At 41.1% G+C, this 21,157-nt stretch overlaps 1 protein-coding gene across 1 annotated transcript in view; it reads left to right on the top strand.

Moving 5' to 3' along the window:
* EGFR (epidermal growth factor receptor) overlaps positions 1–21,157 on the top strand; it is a 183,456-nt gene that overhangs the window by 106,804 nt on the left and 55,495 nt on the right. Inside the window, exons 2-12 of the mRNA XM_083188535.1 lie at positions 2,886–3,037; positions 4,534–4,720; positions 6,788–6,913; positions 8,546–8,611; positions 9,197–9,315; positions 10,376–10,517; positions 12,003–12,119; positions 14,584–14,716; positions 18,046–18,119; positions 18,584–18,674; positions 20,454–20,647. Of these exons, the coding sequence (XP_083044661.1) occupies positions 2,886–3,037; positions 4,534–4,720; positions 6,788–6,913; positions 8,546–8,611; positions 9,197–9,315; positions 10,376–10,517; positions 12,003–12,119; positions 14,584–14,716; positions 18,046–18,119; positions 18,584–18,674; positions 20,454–20,647 (1,401 nt within the window). The remainder of the gene's footprint in view (positions 1–2,885; positions 3,038–4,533; positions 4,721–6,787; positions 6,914–8,545; positions 8,612–9,196; positions 9,316–10,375; positions 10,518–12,002; positions 12,120–14,583; positions 14,717–18,045; positions 18,120–18,583; positions 18,675–20,453; positions 20,648–21,157) is intronic.

Raw genomic sequence — 21,157 nt, 5'->3', positions numbered from 1 at the left:
TGCACAGGCCAAGTATTGGTGGTTTGCCCATGTCCGGGAAGCGGCATCAATGAAATTTAAAACAAAATAAAAGCAAGTAAAGGTATTACCGATATTCTTGACATTCTTCCCAATGGAAAACTGACAGTGCTAGAAAGATAAGAATTATCCAAGCTTTCAGGAACCTCATCATTTCAGGGTAATAGGTTGTAGGTTAATATGTCAAATTCAAACCAAAACTAAAGATGACATTTTATGTGGTAAGTGGGGTAATTTCTGTTACTAGAGAGAAGATGTTTTAATGGAAAATCCGTACATGTACTATGCTGCTTGGAAACAGATTGAGGGCACAAAGGACAGTTTTAAGCCATGGATGTCCAACTTGTGTGCTTTTTAGTGTTATTAATTTTGTTTTTGAAAGACGAAGATTAACATGGGCGAAAGGACATTCGGGAGTGAAATGGGGATTCCTCCGGTGGGCCACATTTCATTGCCCTGGTACATGCCTATGCTATTTCTATTCTAAATTACCGGCTAGGGTACTTCCTTTCTCACAACTGATTCTTGCCTTCTTCTGATGTGAATTAACAATAATTCTCATTTGAATTTAAAATCATATATTAAAATTTAACAAAAACTATTATTTAAATTTTTCTCAGAATGTTTTCACTCTCATGGCAGTGAATGGGTGGAAAAAAAAAACAGGTCCTTTCCAGCTGTGATTTTCCTTCTTTAGTGATGCCAGGTCAAGAACGGAGTCTCTATATACACACATTCAACTGTAAACTTCCTGTGTAGTCCAAGCAGCTGTGCAATACACGCATTTCTGCTGAAGAACACAAGCTTCATAGCATGGACACTGCAAATACTTTTTTAAATGCCCTCTATGTGATATGGTCTGCATGTAAGGAGATGTAATTATCATTAGTAGTACATTGCATAGTGCTGTCTGTCTAGGGAAGACAGCAATACAGATGCTGGACATGACTTGGTTTTCATACCAACTATCCATTTTATAAAAGCTTTGAAAGTACATTGACGCTATGATTTACTTGTAATAGGTTCAGGTTACTTTTCAAGTAGTTTACAGAATGATCATTCTAAGGTCTTGTCATGCACCATAACATCCTTGTACCTGAAGAAAGAGAGGCTATTTCTCTCTGTGATTCTCCTAACTGTGTATACTGTTACATTTAGGATCGATATTGCAGTCACATGTTTTGTTGTGCAGTGGTATAAAGAAGAGGTTTAATTAATCCACTGAAAATCTACTACAGCTTTAATAACACCCCTTTCAGACTGCAAAAGTCCGGTCATCATTGAGGGAGGAGGAGTTAGAGCTTGGAGTTGACACCGCTGCCTTCCATAGTGAGAACAGAACCAGAATCGCTCAACCCATGTTACCCGTTTAAACTGCACTGCAACTTTGTAACCAAGGTTGAAATGCTGGGTTGCTCGATACTTGGTGGAGCTTTCACACTGTAACTGCCTACTTCTGTAACACTCAGAAGGAGCGGAGTTGAGCCTCATTCTGATGTTGGGAGTCTGCGAATGCGCAAGCGTGTAATTGTGCAAGTACAGACCCCAGCAATGAACGGCTTTGGCAAGTGTGTAATTCCCAGTATGTACACTCAAAATTGGATCACAAGATCGATTCTCTCACCATTCTGGTGTATACCCAACGTTAGTAATTTCAATGGGTTTGTCTAGGCTCTTGTTTGGTCTGCTTTGATTGTATCTTCTTCTGCAATTGCCTGGGTAATACCGATGTTTAGCCGATGTTTATGCAAGTGAGCAATTATCGGTAAATGTGCATATGCCAAGGTACTCAAATGATACTACCTGTAATCAGGAAACAATATAGTGCTATGGATTGTTTAAAGGGCGAGGCCCCAAACCAGTATCTTGATTAGGGATCTATGAAGTCTAAATCCACCTCTGTGGAACAGCCAGACTGCTGAAGCATGAGCACAAGAGGAAGATGTGGGCCCTCCAGGGATTCCCTGTACTCTATGTGGGCCCCCCAAGGATTCCCCTGTACCCCTGTGTATGTACTCTATGTATATCATATACCACTTTTATAAACTATTATCAACAAGCACTCAGTGTCTTTCACATTGATCTAGTGTTACAGCTCACTCTGCAGGCAAACTTCAATGATAGATAGAGATCTCTATTATTAATAATACATTGGCTGCTGTCATGAATCTAATCCAATTATCATTTCATTCTGTTTAACACTTAAGGATCGCTCTCCATCAAGTTAGAATGATGATTAGTAGAGGAAAGATCTCTCTGCCTGAATAATTTAGGCCTGTACACCCTGTGGCCTTTAGTCAGTTGGACCTGGTGAAAGTATTGCCTTTACATACTGTACATACTGCATATGCATTTCCAGGGCCGGCTCTACCATTAGGTAGCTTTAGGCAACTGCCTAGGGCACAAGGATCTGGGGGGGCGCCACCAAGTCGGCCTATCAAAAAATCATGGCTGTCTATGAGGAATGTGCAACTTCTAAGACCTCACCACCATACTTTTCCTTGAGGCATACTTCCCTACTTTAGTGCCCCCTGTTTCTTGTACTCTGTTGTGGGTGTCAAAGGGAGGCATTCAGAGAAAGCAGGGGACTTGTCCATCTTCCCAGGAAGGGCTGGGAGGACCAAACGATTTTTGGGAACCTACTTGTTTTTTTTTTTTTTAGTTTTTTGTCTAGTAATTATCCTTAATAAGAAACGTATCCCACAGAGGATATTTTATGATGGAAATCTGTTAAATTGATATGCCAAATAAAGCAGAATCGTGTTTATATAGAATTAAAATGTTAACAATGTCAAATCCACTAACTACAGTATATAATACTATTTTATAATTTTACTAGTATATAAGATCTCATTATTCTCTTGCAGTATGTCTGGGAACCGAGAACAAGTTCACCCAGCTGGTGACGGCAGAAGAACACTACAACAGTATGAAGAGAATGTACAATGGCTGTGAGATTGTACTTGGAAATCTGGAAATCACCCACCTACTGGGGGATAATGACACTTCTTTCCTCAAGGTACAATATATACATACAATCTGTATAATGTACAGCCTAATGCATTTGTTTCTAATTCCTAGCTTTAGGCTGAACATTATGAATCCATATTACACGCAGGAGCACAGAGCATACCTTTGCGGGCCAATAACTTACTTTTGGCTTACCTCAGGACTGAGCAAAACAGTCCATGGGATCCACCAACAGTTCACGTTTTCCAGACAACCTGCTGTACCTGGTGCACAGGTGTAGTCATTACTAACTCACATTTTTAAACATGTGCAGCATTCATTCCTTACGGACACATTCTACAGATCTCCAGATGGTCTGGAATACATGAACTGTTGGTAGATCTTGAGGACCAGATTGGCCACACCTGACCTACGTGGTTACACCATTTTTCTTTTAAATGTGCCAAACTTCTCTCATTGCCTCTGATGACATCTTTTAACATAAAGTGATTGCTTAAAATACACTATAAAGGTTGTATAGAAACATGCTTTTGGTGTTGCACCATATAAGTGATACTGAACAATTTGATGTATTTCTCCTACAATAATCTGTTTGGAGAATGTCTCATTGCTGGCGCAGTTAGTATATGGATGTAATTAGTCAGGTTACCCATGCTATCATCTTTGGATTGCACAATGGCACAAATGTTTACTCTAAAGTCTATAGGTTTGCAAAACAAGGTGCTACAGAGAACAAGGGCACTTAATTTAATCTCCACTCTCCCTTAACTGGAGAGTAGGTATGCCTCTTAATGTACCAGTGAAGGACCTCCTACATGTATGAGTGCAAAGACGATTGTGTAAACCAAGTGCATTTCTTAAATGAGGCCCTATGTGTACACTGTTGATTACAGCTCATTTGACCATTTATCAATGGTCTTATCCTGTGATTAATATAAACATATAAGATTATTGATGTTAAATTGTGGCTTTGCCTTACACAATCTCTCATCAAGGTATACAGTATGTTTATCATGGAACTCCATGACCACTACTTCAACCTTCATTTGTCCTATGCTGCTTGTTTGGATAAGAGCGTGTGTATTTGTAATACAAACAAACTAGTAATTTTAATAATAGCAAAGAGATCATTTGTTCACTCACAAAAAACATAAAGCAGCTACCCACAATCCAAAGTGAGCGCCTTGATATCCACACAACTCACCCCTGGGAAATACCCCTGATTCACACACAGCAGGGTATTTCCGGAAGCGTTTTTTAGACATGTTTCGCCGCTGCAGTTTCACTTTTTTTTTCAAAAACTTTCGATTTTTGAATGTCCCAGTTTTTTTCAACAGTTGAAAAATCCGGCATGTAATTGAATACCCCCTAAGAGATGATTATTTGCTGTCTCTGTGGTTTTGACCCTGCAGTGGTAGGAAATAACTCTCAGTCACTGGAATAAACCAAATTATAGTAATGTCATTGTCCTCACTTATCAGTTCCTTTCTGTGTATTGTAATAATTATATATAATTACAAAATAATAAACTTTGTTTCATTAAAGGATATACAAGAAGTAGGAGGTTATGTTATCATCGGATTTAATTCTGTGAAGACCATTCCCCTGGTAAACCTTCAGATTATCCGAGGGAACACTCTGTATAGAAATTCGGCCCTGTCCATTCTGCACAATTTTGATCAGGATGATGAAGAGCAAGGCCTGCAGGAGCTACCCCTGAGGAAATTAAAAGGTATAAATAAGAGTAAATTACCAGTTTTACACAAAATTCCTTATGAACTTGCAATATTCTTATTATTAGTTTACTGAGTGAGTATGCTATTTTTTTGAATATGTACACTTTCATAGCAAATGCTAATTACCTAGCATTTATCTATACACGAAATCTACTGTCATTTCTCTATCCTGCGCTGATAATTTCGACACTTTAGGTTAGAAGTTGATACAAGATTTATAGTGGCTGTCACACTGACACTTCTTATATTCATTTTTATATTATTTCCCAAAACTATTTGTAGTACTTAAAAGTTATATATTAATAAAACAGCATATTTGACTAATGACAACTGTATTACATCAAGGATCGCTCATACCAATTAATATTTGCTGAATTTTCCATGAAACTATATTATTACAGTCAAAACCCCAATAATTAATAAATGGCCCTGTGCATCTCTGAATGTGCATCCATTTTCACATACAAAGTAAGCTTGCTGTACTGTACATAGCCCGGGCACTCAGGAAGTAGCATATGTACCTTGACCGGCATCCCGCAAAGTACCGATGTACTTTGTGGCTGTGCCAGACCCATATTGCACTTGTGCAGTACAAGTCTGCAATGTAGCATGCCGACTGTCAGTGATTGACAATCTGATGCCTGTGGGGGTGGTGAAGGTCTCTGTTTCCCAAAACGTAGGCGTGTTACCACAGCTGTGAGGGAATGATTAGGCCAGGATCTGTGTTGAAGGACATAGATTTCCTGGCATCTTTGCTACATTTGTGCTGGCCAGTTTGCCGGACTCCATGGGTCATGCAGCTGGCCGATGGTAATGCAGATGATCCAATGCGGTTTGCTAGGATCAGTCATGCAGCAGAATGTGGCATGATGCTACTGTATCTTCTGCATTACCATATTAGTGTTGTCGTTGCTGCTTCCGTGTAAGCATCAGAGATAGCTCCTCTGAATCAGGCCCATTGTGATCAGTACAAAAGTACAAAAACTTCATCCAGACATTAAAGGGGATGCAAAACATGCATTGTGGTGTCAATCACAATCCTTTCTCATGAAGACAGTGGTCTTAACTTGCATTATATGGTTTTATTTTGTATTTCGGGCTCAATTCAAGGTGCAACTATTTCTCACCCTCAAGTAAATGCAGCTATATGGCATGCATGGGGTATCGCCAGGGCCGGTGTAACCTCTTTCAGCACCCCAGGCGCCCGTCCCGTCCCCCGCCCCCCTCCTCTCTGATCCGGTCCCGGGGGGATGAGCCCGCCATCTAGCTGCTCCATGGCAGGGGGGGTGCGGCACTCTCCAGCTTCTCCCTACACTCCCCCCTCCTCCCCACAGCATGTACAGCGTGTCCAGATCAGGTCAGAGGCGTTTGCAGTGATCCACGGAGTGAGTGGAAGTGGCACTGTCCAGCTTCTCCCTACACTCCCCCATCCTCCCCACAGCATGTACAGACCGGGTTAGAGGCGCTTGCATTGATCCACAGTTGGTGCGGGTGCGGCACTTTCCAGCTTCTCCCTACACTCCCCCCCTTCTCCCCACAGAATGTCCAGACCGGGTCAAAGGCGGGAGAAGCTGCTTCCACTGGGCAGCTTCTCCTGCCTCTGACCCGGTCTGGGGGGGGGGGCGGAACGGGGGACAGGGGAACGCTCGCCTGCCTCCTCAGGGGGTGCATCCTCTGTCGCTTCCGCACGGTACTACAATGTACCGCCCTCCAGAGGCCGGCGCCCTAGGCAAATGCCTAGAGCTGCCTAGGGGTGGCGCCGGCCCTGGGTATCGCCAAAAACGCAACAGCAGCAGTTGGACTCAATTTTTACGTGCTGTAATTAGATGAAATGTATTTCCTCATGTTAGTATAGAGACAGACATATGGCTGTTGGGTACAAGCTCTGGAAAGTTTAACTTTCTGGAGCTTTGTACATATGGGAAATACAGATCATGGTTTAGCCTTAGTGCATCCCACTCTAAAGATCTTAAAGAGGCCTAACACCGACAACCTTGTGGCTTTATTTTGTGCTCAGACCTAACAAGTGCTATGTGCCAATTCTCTGCATTCTCTTTTCACAGAAATCCTCAATGGTGGAGTTAACATCACACAAAATCCCCATCTTTGCAACTTGGATACTATCAAGTGGAACGACATTGTTCATTCAAACCATATCATAAGTCTTCAAAAGAAATTTAATCCACGCTGTATGTATCTAGAGTGTAAACATAACCAGCTTGTGTTCCAAATTTTTGAATGTTCCCATCTATACCTGGTAGCCCTGATTCATGTTCAGAATCTGATTAATGGTCTAGGGAGTAAGAGGTGGCTGTGTAATAGCTAGCCTCTCTCAATCAATCTATCTTACTTTCTATCTCTCTTTTGGCTGCACACGCTAGGGAGAATCCGCCATTTATTACAGTGTTATGTGTCTATATTGTTAAATGACAAAAACAGCCAGGTAGGCTGACATTTTGTGTGCAGAAATTATATTCTGTCCCTCTTGACTCCACGGGGTCCATGCATCAGTGTTTGCTGCGGCAGCCCTACAAGATCACCAGGAAAATGGCATGGTGGCCATTTTACCAGTGTTTCAGCATGCGCGGATTGGAAATCACAGAGAAAGCCGCTGCTTAAGTCTACTAGGGCCATCACAGGGAGACTATGCTGCCGGCAAGACTAAGAGGAGGGGGCCCGGACGAAGACTGCACACCTGCCCTCTTCTCTCTTAAAATACCCCTGCACTTTGGTGCCTAATTTTTAAAAACTTTTTGTAGATGCTCTGAAATTATACATTTTTTGAGGATTTCTGCAATATTTAACCCTTTGAGTGCCAACATCTCTGTGAGAAATGTGGAAGATGTCTGATAAACATGTCGTTCACATTTGTTATATAAATTCAAATAAAAAATGTTTTGTAAAAATAATACTATATTTCCTATATAAGGTAAACATTACAGGTCATTATGATGAATAAAAATGTTTGCTTGGCAATGTCCACACCCTTTTGACAAATTCCCTTGGCACTCAAAGGGTTAAATACATTATCTAGCCAAAGAAAAAGGTGAAAGGTGTCCCCTTCTGTGGCGCCGAAGGGGACACCTCTCACCTTATTCTTTGTCTGTATTCATCTATAGGTCCGCACCTTAAGAGAGGCATCCCTATTGGCAGCCTACGTGCGCACAGGGAGAAACTTTTGCACATAATCTAGCCAATTTGACATATCTGTGATATCTGCTGCTCTTTCTCTGTCTTTGATCAGAGCTGCAATCCCCATAGATTTCCATGGGACTTCAAAAAAACGGAAAATTTACCAAAGTACCAGAAAGTTTGCTTTTTGACTATAATGCTATCTTCAGATCTTTATTAAGTTAAATATATATCGCGCACACATTCTGCATAAGTCTCTGCCCTAGTCGAGCTTATAGAATGTATAGTCTTACCACCTATTAAGTTAGCTAGTTTACCAGTATCATCCAGATCATCAAAGTTCATCCAGGGTAATAGTAGAATAGGTATCTAAAAACAATATATACGCTCATTAGGCTGTCATATAACCAAACTTAGTAGAATGTTGCATCATGATGCAGAGCAAGTTAGACCTTCCTTTTATATATATTTTATATCTTATAGGTATCTACTTAAACATGAAAGAAATAAAAGCATTAAATATTAGAAATTACATGTACAAAGCAAATTAAGCCTTCTTTTCTTATATAACATTGGCCACAACATTAGAAATAGTGTGTTAAGTAAATGGAAAACACCATAGCAAATAGATAACATGGATTACATTTGGCTTCATAAAAATATACATTTTAAATATTTTTAAATTGCAGGTCCTAAATGTGATACAGTATGCAATGATTCATGTTGGGGTCCTGGGCTAGAGAACTGTCAGATACGTAAGTATATATTTACAATGTTTAATGTGTATATTGTTGATAACACTTTTTCCTGCTGTGCAATATCTAGCTTTATCCTATAACAATGGCATGAATTATCTCTACATACTTGTTTTTTTGCTTTTGCTATTCAAAAGGATATAAAACCACAAAGAGCTAAGAAGAAGGTGGGCAGGATATGGGGTGTGAGAAAAAAGGGTCATAGGAGTGGGTAGTGTGTACAGCTGAGTTGTAATTGGTTACAGTATATGTGCCTATAAACATTCTACACTATGAAGTCACTTTATTTGGAAAATGTATGTGATGCCTGCATGTCCTGTCATCTACAGAAAGCAGTGGCAGCCATTTTGTCTTTCAAAACCAGATTTATCAATATGTTTTGACCTAATTATATGACTGAGAAAAAGGCGCACTTTGTATTAATGATACTTTTATTAATTTTTTTTATTATTTTTATTCTGTGTATGAAATGCTTAATTGTCTGAATTCTGCTTCACATTCTGTAAGGAATATACTATAATTCTGTGCGTATTCACCCACTTAATCCTATACTGTATGTAACTCATTTTATCACTGTTATTTCAGTGTCAAAAATCAACTGTGCCCAACAGTGTTCTCGCCGGTGCAGGGGACCAATGCCCAGCGACTGCTGCCACAGTCAGTGTGCTGCAGGCTGCACTGGGCCTAAAGAGAAGGATTGCTTGGTAAGGCCCATCATTTTAAATAACTCATTTTACACTGAAATTGGCCTAAAACTACCTCAGATTTTCACACAAGTCCTAAAAGTGGATAAAGAGAGCCAAATCGAAAAAAAAGAAACAAAAATAATCCAGCATCAGATATCTGTGGCAAAGGTATTTTTAACCCTTTGAGTGCCAACGTTGCTGCGAGAGATACTCAAAATATCCGCTAAAAATGCCAGCCTTTTTGTATAAAGGCTACACACTTTTAGTATAAATAAATACAAATACAGCCAAGTTAATTAATTGAAGTTTAGCTGAATATTGCACCCAAAAAATCTCTCACACCAACTTTGGCAATCAAAGGGTTAGTGTACGGGATGACAATCAGATGTGAGTGGATGTCCTGGCTTTTTAAAAGAACACAGAGTTTGTGTACAAATGGAGTAAATTCCTGCCCATTATTACCCTCCCCAGGAGTGGTTGACCAACAAAGATCATGCAAAGAGCAAGGCAACTAATACTTCACAAGGTCGCAAAGGAACCCAAGGTAATTTATAAGCAACTAAAGGCTTTTCTTATTAGCTAATATTCATTTTCATGAGTTCACCATCAGGAGGATACTGAATTTGATACCGTTTTGGAATAGCCTAGTCAAAGTCCTGACCTTAATCCAATCAAAAGTCCTCCAAGCCGATGTTCAGGACTAATTAACAATTATCAGAAATTTTCAAATGCAGTTGTTGCTACACAAGGTGGTCATACCAGATACTGAAAGCAAAGGTTCACATACTTTTGACACATCACAGATATGTGATTTTGGATAATTTCCCTCAATAACAAAATTAGCATGTCTCATTTGTTTGATCTGGTTCGCTTTATCTTCTTTAAGGAAATTGTGTAAAAATCTGAGTTAATTTTAGGTCAAATTTCAGCAGAACTATAGAAAATACTGAACGGCTCACAAACTTTCAAGCACCACTCTATCTATCTATCTATCTATCTATCTATCTATCTTGTATTCCTTTTTTAATTATCACATAGACTTCTTTCATATAATATCATTCATATTTTTTTTATAAAGGCTTGTCGCAAGTTTCGTGATGGGGACACATGTAAGGAAAGCTGCCCTCCTTTGCAACAGTATAACTCAAACACATACCAAATGGAAGTCAACACTGAAGGAAAATACAATTTTGGGGCTTCATGTGTGGCAAAATGTCCACGTAAGTAAATCTCTTCTGGTTGAACATGAATCCCTTTCCCAGCAATAGTATACTGCAACCTGGCATAGCCACTCCCCTTTGCAAACATTTTAAATATTAAACATGAGGGCTTTGTTTAGAGCAGGAATTGCACATGCTGTAGTGTAGAGGTTTTTCTAGAGTTAGGAGAAAATACAACTATAGGTTACAATTCCATGCATTTTGGATACAAATACCTGGCTGCTTTACACTGTAATCTAAATCTGTCAGCACATATTAGTTTGCTCATTCTGCAGTACTACTGTAATGGTACTGTGCAATGACCATCAGCAGTATAGAAAATTAATGGTTTAGGATAGTACTGGCACGCTGCCAGGTCTCCACCATTTTTACCCTGATGCCAGACAGGGTGACACTACCTGTACAATACAGTTGACAGACATCAGGCCTGGAACATAAAAGCTGGCTTCTATGGGCTGCATCAGTTACAGCCCATAGAAGCCAGCTAGAGCTGTGTGTTAAGGCATGGAGTGGCTTCCTGCTAATTGCAACCAGGACTGTCAGTCCTAGATGAGGAAACACATCCCAAAGGGAGTGTCTTTTTTGCAGGTGACTGGCAGGTAGGACTTCCAATAGGAAGCCAGATCAGTTTCAAGGACTACATTTCGTTTCACTGATGCTGAGCAGGGTAACAAATTTTACTAGGAAGGGGGCCACAGTCCTGCAGCCCATTGGTTAAAGCCGTCACTGGCCAAAACCAACATATCACACTTTTGAGCACAACTCCTCCTCTCGCTTTTCCCTGAAGCTAATTTACTTCAACAGTCTGGGTCTGGAGTCTGCACAGAAGCCTTTTCCGGAGTCTGCACTGCTCCTGTCTTCGATGATGTCCATTAACGAAGCCATTAACAAATTAATTACATCTTCTCCGCGATTCTGCTTGGCTCAGGGTACACTTATGGTAGTTTCATTGATTAGGAACTGCAATACAGTAGGTTGCTGCTCAGAGGAGGATTGCCCCGGCCAATCTGCCTTTATTCTGTCCCTGATCGTAAATCTATCTTAGGCCTTTAATGATCATAGGGGCATAATAAAGCTTGAAGGAGCAGACTTGCCCATGGCAAAACCGGTTTACATTGAATGGGGGATAGGAGGTAATATAATCCATACAGATGTAATGTATGTGAAACTCCGAAATATTAGAAAAGTGCATCTTTTTGCTTCCGCACTTCATAGCGTAGTGGCACAAATTGGGGTTTGTATAGTGGGCCAGCAATTACGTGAATCATGTCACCATGCCCTTTGGACATCCCAATTAGGTGGTACACTAGATATGCGTTGTTGCCTAGTTATTTCCTTGATGTATAGTGTGATTATACATGTTTACATTTGGAAAGGTGACAAAAATGAAATAACAATCCATGCAGTCAACTACTAATGTGTTTTGTTCAACTGGTAATTCGTAAATTCAAATAACTAATTTTTTCTTTTTTTTAAATGTTCTAGATAATTATATAGTCACAGATCTTGGATCTTGTGTTCGGACATGCCCTTCAGATTCATATGAAGTAGTGGAAAAAGGAGTTCATATCTGTAGAAGATGTGATGGACCGTGTACTAAAGGTAAATTCATTTTACATCCATTAACTATACTCACACAATAGTGTAGCTCATATATCTATAGTTTCCCAACGTAGGTGTGATATTACAGGCTCAGGGGACTGAATGACTGCTGATGCAGCATGTTAGGTAATACTGCTTCATCACTGAATGACTGTGAATGATAGAGATATGAAAGATGAACTGTAGTCATCAGCTGGTATCCGTGGGAAAAATGGAATAAGCTAGGTTTGTATTTACAATAAATACTTTTATATACAGTAGTGTTTCTCAAACTCACTCCTCATGGAACAATAACAGTGCAAGTTTTTACAGAGCATCTGGCTGGAGCACAGGGGTGTTATTTGTCTAACACAATACAGCTACAAGTGATACTGATTAATCCAGAAGATACCTTGAAAACATTGGGACCAGGGGTGTAAGTCCATCCCAGTTGCCCAGAGGCAAACATGGTGTGTGCATGCACCCACAGTGAATTGGCACAATGACCAGTGGACCCAAGGTTACAATCACAAGATCAGCAGTCTGCAGCATGCAGAATCAGCATTCACCGATGGGTTCCATCTCACAGTCCAGCGGCTGGTGCACAGTCCACTGCTGCAGTGCAGACTGAGCGGTACCAGGTAGGAGCCCTCCTTTCCCCTATTCTAAGTGTTAGCAGGGCTGTGGAGGCAGAGCAAATTAACTCAGCATTGGGTGCTCTGCAAAGATCCACTGGAAGAGCTGTGGTCACACTTGGATCCCGCTGTGAACCACACAGGTGCTGCTGTACATGCTGGTGCTTGGAGTCCAGAGGCAGGAGTCTCCATTGCCTCTGGGAGTTTTGCCCCAGATAAGGACAGAGTTTAGGAATCACTTGTATGCAGAAATTGATAAACGTACATTAGTAAAATGACGAAAATAATAGAAAAAGTTGAATAGAATAGAGCACAATAGTATTCCGTATTGTCATAGGGAGCAGACATTGCAGAGAATGTTGCAAGTGATACATTCTCTGGAGGATAATCCAGATGGTGTAAGGTATATGAGAGATGCAGTACTTACATGTTTCAGGAACTTAATATACTGTATTGTAAGATATCCTATACTCGCTATGTCACTTATTTGCTATGCAATAGTAATACTTTCCCTAAGGCATTTTTGTTCTTGAATGTATAGTAGACTTTTTGTTTTTTTAAGGTTTTTAGGTTATACGGAAACTACTGGCATGCTGAATGATTACTGAACTATATTTTCACCTTACCGGCTTCAGAATAAAGGGTTTTATTACATGTTAAATGTAGCTATATCTATGTATCTATGTCTTAAAATAAATAAAAGGGCACATTACAGGAATGATAGGTTCAACGTTTCAAAATCTAGTTGCTTCAAGCATTGTGGGACAATGGGTACTGTCAGGGTCAACACGAGTGGGCACAGGCCCCTTTGTTGAGGGGCAAATCGACATACCAACACAAAATATTTGATAAATAAAGCTTTACACACAAGGAGCACAGGCAGCTGCACAAGAGGACATTTGTCCCGTCAGCAATGTAGCAAAGGGGAAACCCGGGCCCCAGCCAGGCCCCTCTAACAAGCCCAGGCCTGGGTAATTATCACCCTCTTATCACCCTCTCTACACCTCTGGGTACAGTGAACCATGAGGGTAATTTAGACACAAACGCTGCTGTGCGAATTCTCATACTGGACGATTATTTATACTCCGCGCATGTGTACGGGCCATAGTACGCTAAGCCTGTTAGCGTAGAAACCCTGCTACTTTTTTCTCTGATAGCTGTTCGCAAGGTGTGACAGGAAGTAGAGCATTCTGTTTATTGGGAGTACTCAGAAAAAAAGCAGGTGTGCTAGAAAAAAATGCCTAGGAAAACGCAGGGGTACCCATTTATGGGAGGGTGTGTAATGTCAGCTCCAGGCCGGATATTCCTGTTTTCATCGCAGCAGCCGAGTAAGTCCCTGGCTACTCCTAGCTTGCAATGACTGGCTCCCAATGTAAAAATCATTTAATGGTGATCGTCCAACAAAGGATTTGGGTAATTTTTGCTCAGCTGCAAATTCTTTGCAAGCCGTACACATTCATTTGCACAGCACCCACAATAATTCCTAGAGTGGGATTTTACTATAGTGGGGCAGCGTCTACCTGTTCGCTCAGCAGTGATCAGGTCTGAATTACCCCCCATGTGTGCTAGCCTTGCTGTATGAGTAAAGTATTTTGGACCCTAATATCATATCACCTGTATTTGTTCTATTGCCCTACAGAATATAACCAATGTTCTTGGTGCATTACCCACCTCCACTGTATATACAATCAGATAATTTATTGTGTTCCTCTAAAGGCAACATCATACACAATAACTACATAACTAAGTTAAAAGCTATGTCAAAAGTAATTTCTATTTAGTGCTAAGAGGGCTAAGGATATATTTCCATTTGATGAGTGAGTACTAACAAATCTATTTTTGATTTTCAGATGTAATTTGCAAAGGCATTGGAGTTGGACCCCTTACATCTGTTTTATCAGTAAATGCCACAAACATTGATTCTTTTGAAAACTGTACCAAGGTACAAGGAAGTATAAGCATCCTGTTGGTAGCAAAAAATGGGTATGTTGTCTGTTTTATCATTTTAAAAGAATATTAATACATTTGTTGGACTGTGCAAAATAAAAATAAAAAATGATACTAAAATGGTACTAAAATGAAATGTTATTGCGTGGTAAAGCCAATCTCTTATTCAGCCATTTTCATGATTGGGTGGGAGTGGGAACAGTATGATGAGTTGTCAGATAAGCGGGGAGGGGAAGAGGGAATAACACACTGAGGGTTAGGTCAGTGTACACTTCGCAAACAGAGCTTCATCAGGACCTACTTCCATGAGGGTCCTGTCTGAAATACATTTGTAAATAAACCTGTGCGACTGACCGTCCTTTCCCCCTGTCCCCCAAAACTGAGTTGTCAGATACAAGTTCTGAGAGCTCAGGCCCCAATCCTATATAACCAGGTGCCGGATGACTGACCGACAGTCGGAATTCCAGCAGTCATGACACCAACGTCTGAATCCCAACTGTTAAAACCCCAACAGATGGGCAGCGGCTATTCTCCCTCATGGGGGTCCACAACCCCCATAGAGGGAGAATTCATTGCACTCGCCCCGCTGTCTAATGGGCCCCATACATCATCAATTAATTGTGACAATCCTCAGATCTGGAGATGATTGCCACAATTAATTTTAGATGTGTGGGCTCCCCCTTTTGGCAATCCCAATAAAAAATTAATAGGGATCGCCAATCGATTGCTTAATCAGATTTTTAAACATGTTTAATAATCTGGTATTATCTGCTGATCTTTTTTATGTGTGACCATACCCAATTCGTCTTCTTCATCTATTTACATTATGAACAGCTGAAATGACAATCGATTGGGCAATTTTCAGATATGAAGATGCAATCTTTAGATGGAAAAATCTGCCGATCACTGAAATAAATCTGTAATGTGTGGGCAAAGTCAGATAGATTGTAGAATCCATTTATCTGGCCAAAAAATCCCTGGATCTGGAAATCCATTAATTGTGATTGCTGATGTATGGGGCCCATTAGTCCCGGCAATCGGGATTTCAACGTTAAGCTATACCACACCCATCTAACCATGTTATGGTATAGGTTAGCATCACAATGCAAAACAGTTTTGAATACACTTCAGCACAACTACTAAGCCTTAAAGAGTGATAAAATGGAGAGAGACAAGGTACTTGTTTCCTAGCATGGCGCCCATCGTATACCATAATTAGTGGTGTGCGATGCGTGCGATGCAATGCGATATTCCCTTTAAATTAACAGGAGTGCTGGTACAATGAACTATCGCATATCATTGCATGCCAGCAAATGGCATACAATTTTTAATTGTACAAGCACCCTGATGGGTGCTTACAATGTTAAATGCACCCCCATTGTCAACACCACCCCCACTATCAACGCCAACCCGAAGCGTGGCGAGCGCTGCGAGCCCGCGAGGGGCGGCGGTACGAGTCCTCCGAAGTTTTGACATTGGGGGTGCATTTAACATTGGGGGCGTTGACAATGGGGGTGCATTTAACATTGTAAGCACCGATCAGGGTGCTTGTACAATTAAAAATAGCATTGCATCGCATGCATCGCATGTCGCCATATTGCATGCGATGCGATTGTCTAAGATGCACTTCGATGGAAATCGGGGGTGCCGTGCTAGGAACAAGTACCAGAGACAAACTACAGTTCCAACAAAAGCACCTCTATGCTCCATGACACCTGGTAAGGCATATTGGGGCAGATTTATTAAGCTCGGAGAAGAGATAAACTGGAGATAAAGCGGAGAAAAGGTAAAAGGAGATAAAGCACCAGCCAATCAACTCCCAACTGTCTTTTTCAAACACAGCTGATTGGCTGGTGCTTTATCTCCTTTTACTTTTTCTCCGCTTTATCTCCAGTTTATCTCTTCTCCAAGCTTAATAAATCTGCCCCATTGTCCCTATTCATAGGCTAATGCATCAGTAAAAGGGGCATGACCATGCAAGATGAATGTTACCTCACAGAAGAGGGCATGGCCTCACAGACTGGCCTCTGTTTTCATCACTCAGCGGTCAGGGAGATGCGGGCTGCCCCCAGAGACTTGACTGACTGCGCTGCCGGCTCCTTCACGGTTACAGGAGGTGCATGTAATGTTACAGTGCAGCACCTGGCTCCTGTTGCTGAGGAGGAACAGGCATTTTGGTGTTACCCCTCAGTGGGTGACACCCGGGTGTGAGCCACATCCCCTTAGTGATGTCACTGCCAACCAATTAGCCCCTAAATGTAATTTTTAAACACTGTCTATACATGGCAGTAATCAGCAGAATGGTTGTCATTTATCTCTCACATCTATCACTCTCCAATACTTCTCCATCTACAAGTGGAGCTTTGTGTACAATAAAGGAAATATATAACATGATATAAATGACACAAAATTGGTTCAGATGCTCTGTCCTGATTAGTTCTTGCATTCCTGATTCTTAGTACCCAATTAGCTAATTTGCACAGTATGTACATTGTTGATAACTGGCAAAAATGCCAGGAGGGCCAATGATTTGGATTACCGGAGGACTGCTGAACGATTTCACCTCCCAATGATCTGGCAGGGGATCTCTAATGAAATAAATATGGATGACTGACGGAAGGGATGCTGGTGGTCAGAATAGCGACACCGGTATCCAAATTAAGGGCATCCTTACAGGGGTTCTGTAAGTATGCTTACCTTCTTCCTGGTCCCCCCATTTCCCTTCCTACAGCCTAACTATAACCTCCCCCACATCTATAGCCTAACCCTAATCCTGGCCATTGGTGCCTAACAATAAACTTCGTACCCTGCACCCTAACCATAACTCACCTCCCCACAGCCTAACCTCACCCTCTTCTAAGTGCCCTAACTCTCCTTCCCCGCAGCCTAACTCTAACCTTCCCCTGCACCCTAACCCACCCCCTAGTGCCTAATCCTCCCCCTGCTTCAGGCATCTCCATTGATGCCTGGATTATGTAGCCGGTCTTCTGGATACTAGTCTGTATTATGGTAGTGGTATTTTGACTGCTGGCATCCCGATGACCTGGATGTTAACTACATCCCTCGCTAGTTCATGGGTTTAGTGTGACATCATGACATCACGTTGCACAGTCACACTCTGGAAAGCAGCTTGTAGCTATGTCTCCGTTTTCCATTCACTGAATGAATGCCAGGTATATTGTTAGCCTCAGCCCAACCCTGCATAGATCCATGAAGAATTTATGTGAAAAACCAATCCATTTATCATTAAGTTGATCTGAAAGTTTCTTATTAACAGAAGTTTTTTTTTTTTTTTAAACTAACAAATATACATTGTTATTCAGTTCATATGAGGCATTAAATTGTAAACTGATTTCTATTTTTAGTGACCGTTTCACCAAAACACCAAAACTGGATACAGAGAAATTGAACTTCTTTAGAACAGTTCGAGAAATAGAAGGTCAGTTCACACAAATGGGTATATTCAATGTCAAAGATGTGAGCTATGAGCTATAGCCCTCCCTCAGTATTTTACTCACCCCCTGCACTCACTGTTTCCACCTCACTATTCCTAAAAAGCGAGGTGGAAACGGCGTGTGTGGCCTCCAAAATGGCGAGACTTGAGGCTAAATGCAGTGTGCTCGCTACATTAGCCGCGAACCCCGCCATTCGGCAGAATCAGAGTCCCCTGGAACGTAGAATAGGGCGAGCGGCCATTGCTGGGGTTAATTGGCAAGGATGGCTTGTTTAAGGTGATCCTCGATATAAAAACACCCTCGCCGGCCGCATTGAATACATGCCTTAGCAGGAAATGTCACATGGATCTCTAAATCCAGTTGTATTTTCCTATCGTCATATGTATATTTACATTGATCGTTTCTCCTTAAATTATGATTATTTTAACACCATAATCTTATTTTACAGGGTTTTTATTAATTCAGTGGTGGCCAGAAAATTTCACTGACCTGAGTATTTTTGAAAACCTTGAAATAATCAGAGGCAGAACAAAGCATCTGTAAGTACATCTGAGTTATATATTTTTACAATTAGTATGTATGTATTATATGTAAACTCTGTTTTATAAATGAGTTTAGCCAACTTCTAAACTTTAATTTACCTATCCAAGCAGAGTCGGATTTTCCATATGGCAACCTAGGCGCGTGTCTGGGGTCCAGCAAGTCCCAAGGGTCCCCATAAAGATATCCTGGCCATCCAAAATGTTGCGTGACTACCGCATGATGTCATGACACCACATTGACCTGCTCACACTCCCAAAGTCCCTTTGATAGGATCAAAAAATGTTTGGACACACTAATGGTTTCATCCACTGTATGGGGGCAGTCAGATTACTTTAATATGACACAGGTACAAAGCCAATAGGTACTCTATTGGCGTAATAGGTACTCTATCGCTGCCACCTGTATTCAGCAGCAAAAAATATAGTGCTATGGATTGTATGAGGGAAGAGGGCCCCAAACTGGTATCTTGCTTAGGGCGCCATGCTGTCTAAATCCCCCTCTGCATCCAAGCCATACACAGGGCCTGATGAAGAGATGTCAATTTATGTAAAAAATGGGTTGATAAAAATAAACTATTGAGATGTGTCCAGCTCCTACAGAGTAGTCTATGTGCCATATTTACCATAGGAGAAACCAGTAACATACTGTAGTCACTTGGTTTATGCCAGGCGATAAATAGCATGAATGGCATGATAGTGTTACCGTACACCAGGCAAGTCCAAACTGTGGCCCTCCAGCTGTTGCGAAACTACAAGTCTCAGCATGCCTTGCCATAGTTTTAGCTTTCCCTAATAGCAAAATGGTGGCAAAGCATCATGGGACTTGCAGTTTCACCACAGCTGGTTTAGCCATGCCTGCCGTATACACTTGAAGTATCATATACATAAGACAGTTGTTCTGGGTCTGGACTATGCTAGTAAGAATACTATTGTGAGATAAAAAAAATACTAATTAAATACATACATATAACCAAAATACTATCAATATACTCAGTGGAAGGGATCAAGATTTAATCAGCCAGTCACAAATGGCTCACGATCATTATGGATGAAATTATAAGACATTAGTGGGAGGTTTCTGAGGTGGGAGTGACCCCCCACCACCACCACCACCACCACCACACACACACAAGCAAGTAACTGTGCACATTGGGCCTAATTCAGATGTGGAGGAAACGTTCCGAATGCAGCTTGGATTAGTAATAACTTGCAACCCGATTGGCTGGCTGGCTTCTGACGGATGTCCTGGACTTATTCCTTCCCCACAATGGCCGGAAAAGGAGGCTGTCACTCTCAATACCCCCAAACAGCAGCATAGTGTCAATGACAGACTGTCCGCTGCCCATCTGCATCCGACATTGCAGACTGGTAATGCATGTGCCCAGTACAGGTTCAGCACACGCAGAAAGTACCAATCATTGGTACTTTGCTGCATATGTCCAAGTGCTGTCGTGACCTGAATCAGTTCCTTGGCTCTCTATGGGGCTCAGATTTTAAATGTGCAGAAAGATTTAGATTTGGAAGAGATTTTACCAAACTCAAATCTTAGTTGTAGTTTAAAAATACAAGCAACATACTCGGAATATAAAATTAAACTAGTCTGGAAATGCTATTGCTTGAAGAGAGAATACAATAAATCTGTTTCAGCTGCTTCCCACTTGGGTTCCTGCAGCAGATTTAAAATACCCCATGTGCATTTCTGATGAAGGCAGGGTTGGCTTTACATTATGCAAATAAGGATACATTCTGCTGATAACATTCTTTTTATTGTTCTAGCGGATATTCTCTTGGTCTAGTGGATCTACAGATAAAGTCATTGGGATTACGATCCCTCAAAGAAATTAGCGATGGTGATATTATACTTCGAGGGAATAAAAAGCTCTGCTATGCTGACTCTCTAAACTGGACAAATATCTTCAGAACAAACCAGCAAAAGAAAATTGAAAACAACAATAGCCCAGAAGAGTGTGGTAAGTCCTCCGTCGTGATTCAGCGGTAGAAGAAAAGGCTGCTAAGGTGGGGTGAAAATGTCCCACTTTTGCTGTACCTTTCAGCAGTGCCCTGGAAAAGGGATGCAAGGAGCAGCACCAGAGGCTAGGGCGACAGGAGCAGTAGAAAGGGGGAACAGTTTTAAAATAAATAAATGGAAAAAATGTATATTAGCGTAAGGCCAGGCGATATAAATAAATTCTCTAAATGTTGAAGAAAAACAGGCTTCTGTTTAATTAATTTAGCCACTGGAGTGCCGCCATTGCAACAAACACACACACATGTTAATTCTTCAAAAGCTAGTCTGCTACCTTGTACATACATGCACAATCACTTGCCTCTGTGTTTGAGCATGTGTGAGAGAAAGAGATGTAGTTTCACTTGCTGCCAACAGGTGGAAGTGTTTCCTAGACACACGGACACTAAACATATACATAGATGATATACATATAGATATATATACCCATGGAACTAGAATTATTTACATATCA

Source organism: Crinia signifera, chromosome 5 (assembly GCF_055691185.1).
Source record: "Crinia signifera chromosome 5, ASM5569118v1, whole genome shotgun sequence".
Taxonomy (NCBI): Eukaryota; Metazoa; Chordata; class Amphibia; order Anura; family Myobatrachidae; genus Crinia; species Crinia signifera.
This window is presented reverse-complemented; position numbering and strand designations above follow the sequence as displayed.